Raw genomic sequence first — 15,539 nt, 5'->3', positions numbered from 1 at the left:
CATTCAGTCAGATGTATACGTGGAAAACAGGCAATGAGGTATGAGTTACACATATTTAGAGTGTGTGTGTGCTTGTGTGTGTGTGTGTGTGTGTGTCTCCATTCAAAACTTTTTCCAGTCGTTGAATTTCTGATCCAAAGGTGTTGAGCACTTTAAATGTAACTCTATATTAAACTGAAATGGTGAGGATGCCTGGCCATTAAGGGAAAACGTCAGCAGAACGGACAGCTTTAAAAACTCAGTTTCCATATCGCACCATGAGACAGCCCCAGGTTCTAAAAAACTTTTCAGAAGAACAGATTCCCAACTGATGACTCCTCTGCTCACTGATGGTATGCTGCAACTTTTACTATTATTTATCCAGTGTTTTTACATACATGTTTATCTCATTTCAGATTAAATTCTTAAATAAAGCCAACTCTAAATTAAGGTCCCTCAGGTTAGGAATTTACACGATCCACCTGAGTACTCCTGAGACAGCAAAACACCTAACGCATAGTAGTTAATAAATGAAAGGAAGGCAGAAATCACCTGACAGTCTTCTCCACTGTGTAAAATTCAACTAATTTTATCAGACTTTCTAATACAAACACAACTCAATTCTAAATGGACAATTCTTAATTTTTTTAAAATTTAATTTTATCAGAACCACAACTCTCCCCCCAGTCTCAATACAATTTAATATGGCATTTTTGTCCTCTTGTTGGTTTACAAACAGTAACACTGTGGGAGGTAGGGCATCACTATCATCATTCCTTCCTAACAAAAGTTTAAAACAGCAAAAAAACTGGGAGGCCAAAATGTAAATTACCAAAACAATGATGACAATGACAATGATGTTAACAGCTAACATTTTTGTGAAATTAAGATGCACTGCTGTAAGCACTTTGTACTTAGGACATCTTATCCCCATGCCCACCCTGAAGAGTAGGAACTATTGTTTTCATATTACAGATGAGAAAAATGAGGCACAGAGGTGGATCAAAAGAGTATTACATTTACCTGCTGAAATTATTAAAACCATACACTTAGAAGTCACTAGCTCACAAACATAATAAGGAAAATGACTACTCGTCTCTTGGTCATAAAACCAAAGTCTGAAAGTCTTTGATATTCTGACTACACTATGTTCTTTAAAGTAAGCTCAAGGGAGAACAAGAACAAACAAGTCATTCCCCGTCAGGTAATAACTTCAGGTTCCAGAAAGAGGGGTAGTATTATTAAGTTATCACTGATGTACATACACCACAAATATAGGTGTTCTTTAATTTTTAAAACTGCACTCACACAAAATGGTAAGAGCAGAAGCATGCCTGCTCAATGATCACAGAAGAAAATAATTCAATTACACTTCATCACAAGATCGGCCAAATACTAGGAATCAGAACGTGTGAATCTACAATTAGCCTCTGTGAATTTCTGGTCTTATGAAATCATGATTTATTGAATATCCACAGACTTCATCGCTTACTGTGACATAATTCTAACTAGTCAAATAGGAGCAAATGCTACAATCAACTCTAGCCACAAAGTCAGATGCATTCAGTCTAGTATTATCTAAAATACGGCTTTGCATTACCAGCATGGTTCACATGCACGATGTAAACTGACAAAAAAAACCCCAAAAAACCCAGGTATGTTTGAAGACACTGAAATCTAATATCAATTGAAAGGAATAATAAGTAATAACTGTTAGGGAGTCACAATAATGTAGGCAGAGCTGCAGGGGGGTTTCAGTTGCCACCATCAACCTGTGGGCAGGACGGGTGCAGGGAGAGATTGTGTGTTTATCCCAGCATGTACACAAGCATTGGTCACTTTTTATGGTACCATGGCATAAAAAAGGGTGGAAAATGCTGGTGACTGGGTCAGAGTTAAGGCAGCAGAATCACAGTGCCTGGACTCAGATCCAGGTCCCACTTTAGGCAGTGGGGCCTCAGGCAAGTTCCTTATCTTCTCAAAGCCTCACAAGACATCTATAAAGCATAAGTAAATGAATGCACATAAAGCACTAATTAGAATACATGGGACATAGAAAGTGCTTGCTAAATGTTTGCTATCACATCATCATCATCAATATAGCCAAAACCATGTTACAGAGGGCAAGGACAAAATAAAGTTGACACTTACACTGCCACTAGACTGCTTCAATAAATGCCAATAATATTCATCAGAGATTTCTGCCCCTGGTGTTTATACACCCATTCCATGGATAGCTTTTAATTGCCCCTAAAAGAAATATTTTAAGTTATTTATACCTTAATTTCTTCGAGAATAAGTGTTTATGGCATTTGCCTCTTTTGTTAGTTTTCTCATTATCAATTATATTTTGGTTATTTACTATGCTTTTGTATGGTGTCTGTTCTTTTATACTCTACATGAGTATTTACAATTGCCTGCTGAACAGCTCCTAGATGGCATAGCTCGAGAATAAGTGTTTATGGCATTTGCCTCTTTTGTTAGTTTTCTCATTATCAATTATATTTTGGTTATTTACTATGCTTTTGTATGGTGTCTGCTCTTTTATACTCTACATGAGTATTTACAATTGCCTGCTGAACAGCTCCTAGATGGCATAGCTTCATAAGTACTATGGTCTGGGTGTGTCCCCCAGAATTCATGCATGGAGAATTTGGTCCACAGTATGACAGTATTGGGAGATGGGGCCTTTAAGAGGTGATTAGGCCATTAAGTTAAGAGAGATTAATGGGAACTGACTTAATTCCTGCAGGAGTGAGTTCTCCCCCTCACAGGACTGGATTAGTTACCATGAGAGCAGGCTACGATAAAGTGAGCTGCCTCTCCTATTCTGTCCCTCCCGCACACGTTCGATCCCCCTCCTGCTTCTCTGCCATGTTATATAATGCAGCCTGAGGCCCTCACCAGAAGCCAACCAGATACCACCACCCAATCCTGGACTTCCCAGCTTCCAGAACCTTGAGCCCAAGTAAACCTCTTTTTTAATAAATTACGCAGTCTTGGATAGTATATTATAGCAACAGAAAATGGACTAAGACAATAAGTTACAACTGAAGAATCGTCCTAGCTTCTATCCACCTGTATCTTCTAAACCCATCCCCAACTCTCCTATTCCGTCAGCCTTTGCCTCAGTTCAAGCACTGACCACCTAAGGTTACTGCAACGGTGCCCTTCCTGACTGCCCTACCCACCCACTCAATCTAACCCACCCTTCCTACTTTCATACAGCCACAGGTATATGTCTTTGAGGACTGGGAGGTATTTTGTCACGTCAGTTTGCTGTTTTAAAATCAGCCACCAAGCTACAGATTAAAAGAGACTTAAGAAAGATACCAACCATCACAATATCACAATAGATGGACTATACTTAGATCTTGATTCAAATAAGTAAACTGTTAAAAAAAAATTTTTTTTTCTAGGCAAAGAAATTTGAGTATTTTTATGATATTAATGAAAAATTTTTTAAGTTTGATGATAATATTTACTTTATTTAAGTATTAATCTCTTAAAGATACATATCAAAATAATTATAAATAATTATGGATAAATTGATATGATGCCTGTGATTTGCTTCAAAATGATCCAGGTGAAGTAGGGAGAGTGGGGGTAAGAGATGAAGTGCGACTGGCCATGAGTTCACAATGCTGGATGAGGAGTATCTGGGGGTCCATCATACTACTGTCTCTCATATTGGGAGCGTTTGTAATTTTCCGTATATGATATTATTTATGAGGGAAAAAACTCGTTTCTAGTTGCCTGAAGAACCAAGACCATCTTTTTAAACAACACAGTGACCAACGAGTACGACTGCAGCCTGCCTCTCCTCTTTACCCACAGCACAAGGCCAGCTGCTCTACACTTGCCGCGATGTACAAAACAGCAGGCCAGGCCCCTTCCCCTCCTGTGTCGCTGTACGTCCTGTTCCTTCAGCTAAAAAAGTCTCTCTAGACCAGTGGACACCCCTTCGAGACCTCGTTCAAAGGGCCACTTCTCTGAGGCCCTCCCGTCTCCCTCAAGAACTCCCCGGCCCCTCAACCCTTCGTACACACCTACGCTCTTACTGTTGCTTTGGTTTGTTAGTTGTTGCTGTTTTCCTTTTACTTCATTTCTACTTCCCTCAACAGACTATGGACTCCCTAAAGGGCAGAAGCTGTGGTTTATTTATTTCAATAAGTATTCCATTATAATATGCCTAAAAGGTAGAAATTGTTTAATGAGTGCTCAGAAAAATAGGAAGGGAGGACCACAGAACAACAGTCAGGCCTGGGGCAAACGTCACCAACCAAATAATATGTCTAGTGCTATAAACCATAGTTTATAGATGCTTCATATGCCACTACTTATCTACTGTATGTCTATCACTGTTAAAAAATGAGCTGTCATTTTTTTTTTAAGAACATGTTACTCATCCTGAAAGAAATATTAATATTATTTAAAGAAGAAACTATACCCATGGAGATGTGGGCAGTCTCTTTTCCTGTTTCTGAAAGAAGTATAAACTAAAATATGACATTTACACTGTCTTTGCTTCTCATCTGGTACGGTTGTAGGAAAATATGTTTTGTTCTGTAGGAAAGACTGTACACTATTTCTTATTTCTTAATGATAAAAATGTCAAAATACTCTATTAATGTGAAATAATATCTCTGACCTCCATGTGATAGATGTAGAGATAAACAAACACAAATGTGAACTTATCAGGAAAGGACTGAACACTTATTTTAAGACAGGAAACAGTTGAAATGTTTCTCATTTCTAAACTATGAAAAATAAATTAACACACAAAAAAGTTAATGCTGACTTAGCCAGCTATTACTAATACTCCTTTGATACTTTAAGGAAATGTAGTCACTGCATTATACATTGTACAAACAGAAGGGAAACACCTACTAGTATAAAACTTCATTTGCTTCATGTCTCTCATATCTCACAGTTTCACACATCAACCTGTAAAAGAGATAAAGACATGAGTTCAACATCCATTATTAAAGAACATATTAATAGTTTAAAAACTTAAGTAAGCCATGTAGTCTAGAAAGTTAAGATTATTTATATGGCTTGTCACACTCATTTATCAGCCTCAAGATAAATATTTTTGGTACCTGGGTTCACAAAATTAAACAAAACAAAATAAAATCCAATAAAGATATGCTAGAAAAAGAAAACATCTAATACGATGTCAACTTTGCCATGTTTATTTTATGAGGAAAAAGACTGTATGTATTTTATACTTTGTAAATGGCATGTGGACAAATTAATGTTCCCCAAGGTAAATAGAAAATGAGAAGGAAACTAAAAGTTAGAAAGGAAAACCTATTAATTTAAAAAGCGATAACGTCATCCACAGCTCAATGTTAATGTTACTCAACAGTATGGAATTTCAGACAAAAGTAGGCATTTATTAACTCAGTATTTTTATGACCAATGACTAAATGGAGGGCTTAGAACCTTAAAGATTTGTTATTTCAGCTGATTCATCCCTAAGGGAAAAAATTATAAAATTATGGAAAACATGAATAATGTTTAAATATTCTAAATTATCTGAAGAACAGCATCTTCAAGAAGCATCCTATTATATTAAGCCCAATTAAATTTCCTTCAAAATACAGAAATGCAAATCAGAGAATGACTATTCTGCCTTACAAAGGAACCAATAAACAGAAGAGTCTGGCTATAAAAGTGATTATTTCAATAGCACCTTCATTTTGGTCAATGGGGCTGCTCTCTCCAACCTGGGAAGCACAGGGTTCAACCCACACCCATCTTTCCTCTGTTTGCTAAATCCAATAAACAACTCTCTCGGGTACTCTTTTCCCTTGTTTTTCCCACTGCTACCACCCTACTGTAGAGGTCCTTGTCTTCAGTCTGTTCCTCAAACATTCCAACTGAACGTCACTGAACTCCAGGAGGCAGCAGTAAACCTTGAATATACATCATTAAACATAAAGTTTTCTTTAATAGGTTGAATCACAATTCTTCATAGGAAAGGATGACAGTCATTAGGGATAGGTTTAAAAATATCTGGTCTTAAATGAAGTAACAGGCTCTGCCTTGTTTCCTGTTGCAACAGAAGGGTCCTGCCTGAGCCTCTTTAATTCTCTGGATCTCCTTCCTTCTCCTACATAAGACCCACCCTGCGATCCTACAAGCTTATCTTCTTCTCCCACATTACCATATATTTCTCCCTCTCTACTGAATCACTTACACTAATACGTAAACACATCTTAGTACCGCCCATTGTGCAGGGTGATATCCCTCTCTCATCCCACATCCCCCTCCAGCTATTATCTACATTTTGCTTTTCCCATTACAGAAAATTTTCTTTTAGTCTATGCACTCTACCTCCATTTTCTCACTTTCTCTCTACTCCCCCATTATTTGGGCCCTGAACCTCCAAAGAAAAGATTTTGCAAGTAATCAGCATCCTCTCTGTTATCTAAATCCTGTCTGTCCTTATCTTAATTCCTTATCTTAATTCCGCTTCTCAGCACCATTTGATTACGCCTATTTTTTTTCTTCTTCTTCTTACACCATTACCTTCTTTATGCTTCCCGTCCCTGGTTTTCCCGCTTAACTTACTAGTCATTTTTTCTGTCTCCCTTGGTTTTGGTTTTGGTTTTTCGGCTGGCCAGTACAGGGATCGCACCCTGGACCCTGGTGTTATCAGCACCACGCTCTACCCAATGAGCAACCAGCCAACTCCTTTTTCTGTCTCCTCTGGATTCTTCCCCACCCCCCTCCTCTACCTGACCTCTAAATGTTATTATCTCCAGGGGCCTGCCCTTAGCCCTCTTCACCTCTATACCCAAGTAATCTTACCCAGTTCATGATTTTAAATTTAATCTATAAACTGATAACTTCCAAAGCAATGCCGTAGAACTAATCTTTCATCAAGACATCCACTCATCTAAATTTCCTCCTCCCTGTAGCCACTGGGAATGTGTAACAGCCACTTCATGTTTGTTTTTGGGGTTTTTTGTGGGGTTTTTTTGTCTTTTTTCGTGTCCGGCAACGGATCGCAACCCTCAGTGTCGTGCCCATACCGGACCGGGACCGGCAACGGGATCGCAACCCTCGGTGCTGCGCCCGCACCTCGCTCAGCCAGTGAGCGGGAACCGGTCTGTATGTGGGATCCAAACCCTTGGCGGGAGCGCCGCCGCGCTCCCAAGCGCCCAGTGCGCCACCGGGCCGGCCCAGACTTCATGTTTAAAATGTCCAAAACAGAACTTGAATTTCTTCCCAAAAAATATGCTTTCCCAAAATCAAATCCCATTTATACCAACAACCTTAGAGTCACCATTCCCAACTCTTCCCTTCATATCCATCTTTCTGCCAGCACCTTTTCCAAAATACATCCTCCAAAACTGACCAAGTTCCCCATATCTCCTTGGTTAAAACTAGTATGAGCTGCCATCCCACCATTACCTCTTACCAGGAACACAAAAGCAGACGTCTGCTTCTACTTTAGCATGCCTATTGTCCATTCTCCACACAGCTTCCAGAGAGATCTTTCTAAACATTAAGTCAGATCACCTCACATCTCTGCTCTTAATCCAAACTCCTCATCCTTGAGTACAGGGCCCTACACTGCTTGCTATGCTTACTGTACCTTGTTATACTGTGGCCCCTGCCTTCTCCTGAACCAAGCCTGATCCCATGACAGACCACCTGGGGCACCTCTATACTGTGAAAATCTTTGCATGGCTGCTTCAATTAAAATGTCATCTCCTTTCGACTCCAAAGTCAGAGCAGCTCAGCACCCATTCTTCCCATGCCTAATACACTAACTTATGAATAAATCAGCACTGATCCATTTATTTCAATTGTATCTGCCCCACTAGAAACCTAAGCTCCCTTATGGCAGGAGTTTAATTTACTTCAGTGCTATGTATCTCCACAGCCTACACCAATATATAGTACATAGTAGGCACTCAATCAATAACTATTTACAGAATAATTTAACCAGTGCTATCAGAAAATTATGATAAAATCTCTTAGATGACAATATTCTAAATAAATGAAATAAGTACCAAAATGCTTTTGTCTTTAAACATTGTTAGGGAATGTTTTAGCAAAAGCATATTGATCATCCCTGAATTCCTAAAGAGTATAATAACTACAACGTAGTTATTTCTTAATGATCTAATGGTGCTTATATAATAATAATTATGCTCACTCATAATGCTGAAGAAAATATATGTATTTCAGCAGGCTCTTGTTTCCAACACTAAATAGCCCCAAACAACAACTCTGCTTTTTACAGATTTCTGGTCTCTGGTCTTAACGACAGCATTCTCTTTCCCTTTGGTAAATATGCTGCTTCTAGTTTATATGGATTAAGGAGGTCAATATTAGAAAAACAGTCACAATTGTGTTGAGAAAATGTATATTTTCAAGTGAAGGTCTGAAAACCTTTACACTGCACTAAGTGTGTGTTCTTAGAGTGAAATAGTAACATTCTTTTTTTAACTACGCAGAGTTAATTTATTGCTTACATATGGGTGGGTCACCACAATGCACAGAACTGAAGCTTTCAAATAAATGAAGGCCTCTTCTGCCCCACGCCCCGCACCCCCCCATAACAGAACACTAACACTGCTCTACTGCCAATACTGAATAAACAGACCGGAAGTCTTGATTAAGAGCTTTTTTTTCCCCCTAAAATAAGAAAACTATACTATGTGGGAGTCCTAAGTCATTGTTCTCTATTAATCCCAGGGTAAAACCTTTATTTATAAAATTCAAAGAAAATAATTTATCTAAAAGAGGTGTATTTCTTCAGAAATGGTAGTATTAAAAAAAAACCAGTTTATCCAAGTTATTGGGTATATCTGTATCTCTCTTCTTGTTACACAAATAGACTAAACTATATCCTTGAATTAATCAATTCCTTCTAACCAAAAATTGCCTTTGAAATGGCAGAAAAGTTGATGGTTCTGAACTTCAGTACTGAACTTTGATAGGTATAAAAAACTTCATGATATCATTATTTCTACTTTTGTAATTTTGAAATATTCCATAAGTATTAAAAATCTTTTCTATTGCATAGAATTCCTATTATCTAAATAATTTTATAACCACACACTATAAACATAAATTATATAATCAGTATAAATATTACCCATGTGTGTTTTTATGTGAACAATGGGAATGTGACCTTTGTATGTACATATTAATTAATTGTATTTGAGAATTAATTGCATTCAATTAAATAAACAATTGTTACTACAATTTTTTGTTAAGTTGTCATCACAAAAAATGAAATGAAAGTTACACACTTTAAAAATTATTCTTGCTTTGATTTGAGCCATCTCTAAAATCCCAATAGTTTTGCCCTTTCTAATAAAATTTGAATGAATTTTTAAACACTTAATATGCAATCTACTTTAAATGATTTTCATTAAAAAAATTAATTTTAGAAGTATTCAATCCTCTTGATACTTTTTTCAATTAACAACTAAATATGAAGTTGACATGCTCACAAAGTAAGTGGTGTTTAAAGAGTAAAGGGGATATATATAGTAAAAGTATTCCTTTCATAATTAAAAACTGTTGCCATCAAAACCAGTGGGAGTTGGAGAAAACAGGCCCTTCCCATTATGTCCTAGTTGGTCTTTATATGTGATCTATCTTTCCAAAGTCCTTTATTTTATATTCCAGTTAAGGTAAAATCACTTCTATTCTTTAAAATGAAGCCCAGATAATCATAAATAAAGTTACTATACAACTGTACAACAGCAGTGATAAAATTTTTATATGAGCAGACCTTATAAAAACAAATATAGTATATAAAATATGTTTCCCAGAAAGAGGCAGTCTACTTAATGCAATAAATATATGTATATAAAGACATAGGACATACTAAAACAATGAACCTAATTATTCTGTGAATAATTAAAAATGTTTTGGTTTCTGATATATCTGAGTGCTAAGCTGTAGATTTTTATTGGCCAGAACAGCAAACAATGCCCCATTTGGTATATTCACCAAGTGGTCTTTCACCTACTTTATGGGAGGTGGGAGGAAGGGTGACAAGGAGGGGAAAGAGAGAGGGAGAGAGGTACCAAGATGGGGAAGAATATTACTATGGCAGAAATGTCAAAAAAAAAATTTGTAAAATTTATAAAGCCAAGTATAGAGGCTAGATGAAGCAGAGTTTTCATAAGTAAGTCTTCTTTAAGCCTACTTTTTAACTATAATAAATGATCATATAACATTGCAGCATTCTATTAGTATTAAATCAATAGCAAAATGACATACCTAAGTTGATGCTCCCTCAAGTTTGATAAGGCTTCCATACCATGTAAATAGGAATATACTATTTCCAGATCCTGTTGAAAGAAAAAGATAGAAATTATTAGACATGTCAGGAAAGGTTTCTAAACTAAGACACTATATCTCAGACCAAACTAAGCTACGGATAGCTTTAAAAAAATACATGCTTTCTTAGGCATTAAAAATAAACATTATTAAAAGAAAAGCTGAATTGTACAAACGTCATTCGTTATCACTGCCTTTGAGATACGCAAAAACCTATTACAATATAAAATAAATTGACTTAAACTTATGAAAATAAATTATTTATAAGTTGTTCTTTATCACCTACTTTCTGCCTTTTATATCAAAATAGAAAATATGTTTTAATTTCAATATATAGATATTTGCCAATACCATGATTAAATCAGATTATTCTTAGTCAAAATAGAATACATGTTATTTCATGACTACACTTAAAAACATAAATTCAATTTTTCAAATTCTTACCAAAATTACATTTTTTATATATAGAAAAATTTAATTTTTCTAGGTCACATTATGATAAACAGAAAAAAAGATTCAAAGTTACTCATAAAAATTCAGAAAAGGTAAAAACTCAAAGTCCTGCTTATATTCACATATGACAAGCCAAAGGGAATTAGAATTTTAGGATTCCAATGAATACCTAGGATTACATAGTTTGTGATATCACAAATATCAGTGATATATTTTTTTGCTACCAAATAATATTCTATTGTAGATATATACTACATTTTGTTTATCCATTTATCAATTAATGAACATGGACTTTCCCCACTCTTTGGCTATTGTGAACAATGCTGCTCTGAGCTCTTGTGTATAAGGGTTTTTTTAAACACCATTTTCAATTCTCATAGGTATATACCTATGAGTGGAATCACTCTGGTTCACATGATAACTCTATGTTTAACTTTTTAACAATCTGCCAAGCTACTTTCCTTAGTGGCTGCACGATTTTACAACCCCATCAGCAATGTGTAAAGATTTCAATTTCCCTAATCTTTGCTAACATTTGTATTGTCTTTTTGTATCTTAGCCATTCTACTGGGTATGAAGTAGTATCTCACTGTAGTTTTGATTTGCATTTCCCTAATGACTAAGCATGTTGAGCATCTTTTCATGTGCTGTTTGATAAATGTGTCTATTCAAATTCTTTGTCCAAGTTTTAATTGGGTTATTTGTCTTTGTATCATTAAATTGTAAGAGTTCTTTATATATTCTGAATAGAAAGTCCTTCTCAGATATATAATTTGCAAATATTTTCTCCCATTCTGTGGACTCTTTTCCTTTCCTTGATGATGTCCTTTGAAGTGCAAAGTTTTAACTTTGATAAACTCTAATTTATCTATTTTTTTCTTTTGTTGCATGTGCTTTCAGTCATGTTTAAGGAATCACTACCTAACCCACAATGGCAATTATTTACTACTATATTTTCTTCTGAGAGTTCTATAATTTTACCTCTTACATTTAGGTCTATGATCCATTTCAAGTTAATTTTCATATATAGTGTGAAGTACGGATCCAACTTTATTCATTTGCATGTGGATATCAAGTTGTCCCAGCACCATTTGTTGAGTGAAAAGACTATTCTTTCCTCCATTGAACTGTATTGGTATGCTTGTTGAAAAGTCAATTGGTCTTAAAGGTAAGGGTTTATTTCTGGAATATCATTCTATTCCATTGGCCTATGTGGCTATACTGATGCCAGTACCACACTGCTGTGATTATGTAACTCTGTAGTTAAGTTTTTAAATTGGGAAGTGTGAGTGTTCCAACCTTGTTCTACTTCTTCAGGACTCTTTTGGGTGCCTTGCATTTTCAATCTGAATTTTAGGGTCAGCTTGTCAATTTAATACGGACTTCATTGAATCTGCACATCAATTTGGGTAACACTGCCATCTTAACAGTATTAAGTCTCCTCATCCATGATATGAGATGGCTTTTCATTTATTTATGTCATTTTTATTTCTTTCAACAATGTTTTCCACTTTTCAGTGTACAAGTCATACTTCCTTGGTTAAATTTAATTTTTTAATTAAGAAAATTTTGTAGCCTTAGGAAAACACTTAAGAACAATTAGAACTCTATATTCAATTAAATTTCATATATTAAGGGCACAGATGACAATAATTCATAGAATAGATAAGGAATTAGAAACCTTTTTAAGAGGATACTAAGTATTCAGCCTAAAATATTTTATTGTAGTCCTTAAAACAATGTTATGATGTGCTAAGGGGGAAAAAGGCTTGATTTATAACTTTAAATTATTCCCATTCAAAATTTATCAATTTTAGGAATTTAAAATGTCACCCTCTAGGGGTCATCTTTCAAATAAACTGATGGCCTTTCGTTTTACTCATCTGTAATCTTTGATATTTCTGAGAAGTCTTTTATTTATTTATTTATTTTAATTTTTATTGAATCAAAATTGATTATACATATTTTGGGGGTTCCACATTGACATATGTTGATCAAATCAATATTACTAGCATATATATTGTTACAAACGTAATTATTCTTTATGCCCCTTGTCCAATCCCTCCCCATCCCTTTCCCTCCCCCCTCTAATTACCCTAGATTTCCTCTCTCCCTCTGAAAGAATAACGGTTACTCTGTTGATTTGCTGCCCAAATGATCTGTCCAATGCTGAGAGGCATGATTAAGTCTCCCAATACAATCATAGAGCAGATGCCTCTTCTGTCACTATGAAATGTGCTCTGTGGGGAGAGACATCCTCCTCCTTTATCTCTGCTGGTGACTCTCCTTGTGTCAACTCACTCCAGTGGCTGGCAGACCATCTGTGTGGTGGTTGTGGTGTCTAGCCGCCTTCGCAGCAGCCACGATATCGTGGTGGCTGTGGTGGGCCATCCACATGGAGGAGATGATTTTGGCATGCTCCTTGGTGCTGGTGGTGTGCCTGGTCATGGAGAGTGTCTAATCCCCGGCTCCATACCCCGAGTCCCTGGGCGGGCCCCAAGGTGCTGGTGTGGTGAGCCTGGTTGTTGGGGGGGGTGGAGGGGGCCGTCCAGTCACCAGCTCCACACCCCAGGAAGCTGGTTGGGTCCCGAGGTGCTGGAGAAGTGTGCCAGGTTGTGGGAGGGAGGTCTGGTCTCCTTCTTCATGCCCTGGGACCTTGAGCAGTCCCTGAGGCGCTGGCGCGGTTGCCTGGTTGCGGGAGAGGGATCCAGTCCCCTTCTTCACGCTCCGGGTCCCCAGGCAGACCCCAAGGCACTGTCACGGTGTGCCTGATTGTGGGAGAGGGATCTGGTCTCCTTCTCCATACCCTGGGACCCTGGGCAGTCCCTGAAGTGCTGACACTGTTGCCTGGTTGCGGAAGGGGGTTCGGTCCCCTTCTCCATGCCCCGGCTCCCCAGGCAGGCCCCAAAGCACTGGTGCAGTGAGCCTGGGGTGGGGGGGTGGGGGGTCCAGCCCCCAGCTCCATACCCCAAGAACCTGGGCACGTCCCAAGGCACTGGCAGTGTGCCTGGTTGGGGGGTGGGGGGGTCCAGTCCCCAGCTCCATACCCCAGGAACCCAGGCAGATCCCAAGGTGCTTATGTGGTGAGCCTAGTTGTGTGAGGGGAGTCCAGTCCCCTTCTCCATGCCCTGGATCCCCAGGAAGACCCCAAGGCACTGGCGAAATGTGCCTGGTTGTGGGAGTAGGGTCTGGTCCCCTTCTCCATACCCCAGGTCCCTGGGCAGGCCCCGAGGCATTGGCACAATGAGCCTGTCTGTGGGAAGGGGGTCCGGTCCCCAGCTCCATACCCCGGGAACCCTGGGGGGGAGGGGGGGAGGCACTGGCCCGGTGTGCCTGGTTATGGGAGGGGGGTCCAATCCCCTTCTCCAAGCCCCAGGTCCCCAACGGGTCCTCAGGCACTGGTACAGTGTGCCTGGTTGCAGGAAGGGGGTCCAGTCCCCTTCTCCATGCCCCGGGTCCCTGAGCAGGCCCCAGGGTGCTGGCATCGTGTGCCTCATTGCAAGAGGGGGGTCTGGTCCCTTTTTCCATGCCTCATGTCCCATGGTGGACCCCAAGGCATTACTGGTGTGCCTGGGCCGGAACCAACTTTTTGTCCTACACTTACTTCTAACATGAAGGAACTTCCTATGGGAACCAGTACTTGAGCTGTGTGGTTGAGTAAATTGCTGCTTTGCTACTGTTTCCCTAAGAAAGGCTTTTTGTGCAGCTCAGAGTTTAATGGTTGACATTATAGGTACTTCCAGCTCTCCAGATACTTGGTGCACCTGGGTTGTGTAGAAACTCTGATCTGGGCCTGAGTTTTTCCATCAAATTGCACCTCATGCAATTCTGCATTCCCAACCAGTCTCCTCTGAGTGGTCCTGCGATGATTCGGGGGGCGGATCAGCTGTCCTTGCTGTGTCCCAGTTTTCTCCTGGGGGGCCTGTCTCCCCCACCACTCATGCTCCAAACACTGCCCATGGGACGGGCCCTGTGCCAGTCCCTTGCGATGACTCACCAGCCTCTGAATGGCTCCCTTTTTCAGCTATTCTGGCTCCTTGCTCTTGCATGGGTCCATGGGAACCCTATTAGTGGTCTTGCTGTCCTGGGGGCCAACAGAGTCCTCTTCTCCCCTGCCGCCTCCAAGTAATTCCACCTAAGGGCACAGCTGTGGCTTCTGCTGGCTCCTGCTCCATGCACTCCAGCATTAAAGCAGCCGCAGCCTGAAACACTGATAGCAGTTTTTTCTTTCTCTCACCATGGTTTCTTCCACCTTCGTGAGTTCCATAGGTCTTTCCTCCTCTTCACCTGAGCTCCAGTGGCCCCAGCTTGGCTGATGTTACATTTTTATAGTTGTAAACACTGATAGCAGTTTTTTCTTTCTCTCACCATGGTTTCTTCCACCTTCGTGAGTTTCATAGGTCTTTCCTCCTCTTCACCTGAGCTCCAGTGGCCCCAGCTTGGCTGATGTTACATTTTTATAGTTGTAAATTCGTTGATTTGTGGGAGAGAGTGACAATGGGGACCGTCTATTCCACCATCTGGACCAGAAGCCACTGAGAAGTCTTTTAAAAGCTATTTAAAAATTGAAATGTAAAAATAGCCCCTATAAATTCAGTACAAATAAGAAAGCTGAAACAAAAATTTTCCACCATCGACTTGACAAAGTATGCATTCCTAAAGCTAATAAACACCTTCATTAGAAGCAATCAGACTCCAATCATAATGTTCTATTTCTATTTAAGAAAAGTCAATAAAAATGTTTGAATTAGAACTTTTCTTCCTTAATACTTATAATAAAAGATCCT

At 38.9% G+C, this 15,539-nt stretch overlaps 1 protein-coding gene across 3 annotated transcripts in view; it reads right to left on the bottom strand.

The window, feature by feature from the left end:
* The window catches only part of RAPGEF2 (Rap guanine nucleotide exchange factor (GEF) 2), a 168,650-nt gene extending 158,370 nt beyond the window's left edge, over positions 1-10,280 (bottom strand). For all 3 annotated transcript variants that reach the window (XM_008578797.1, XM_008578798.1, XM_008578799.1), the window contains exons 1-2: positions 10,240-10,280; positions 4,870-4,926 (exon numbers count right to left, since the gene is read on the bottom strand). In XM_008578797.1, coding sequence (XP_008577019.1) covers positions 4,870-4,926; positions 10,240-10,277 — 95 coding nt within the window. In that variant the 5' untranslated portion in view covers positions 10,278-10,280. The remainder of the gene's footprint in view (positions 1-4,869; positions 4,927-10,239) is intronic.
* Between the last annotated feature and the right edge of the window lie 5,259 nt (positions 10,281-15,539).

Source organism: Galeopterus variegatus, unplaced genomic scaffold, assembly GCF_000696425.1.
Source record: "Galeopterus variegatus unplaced genomic scaffold, G_variegatus-3.0.2 Scaffold1760, whole genome shotgun sequence".
Lineage (NCBI taxonomy): Eukaryota > Metazoa > Chordata > Mammalia > Dermoptera > Cynocephalidae > Galeopterus > Galeopterus variegatus.
The sequence above is the reverse complement of the archived record's forward strand: the minus strand, read 5'-3'. Positions and strand labels throughout refer to the sequence as shown.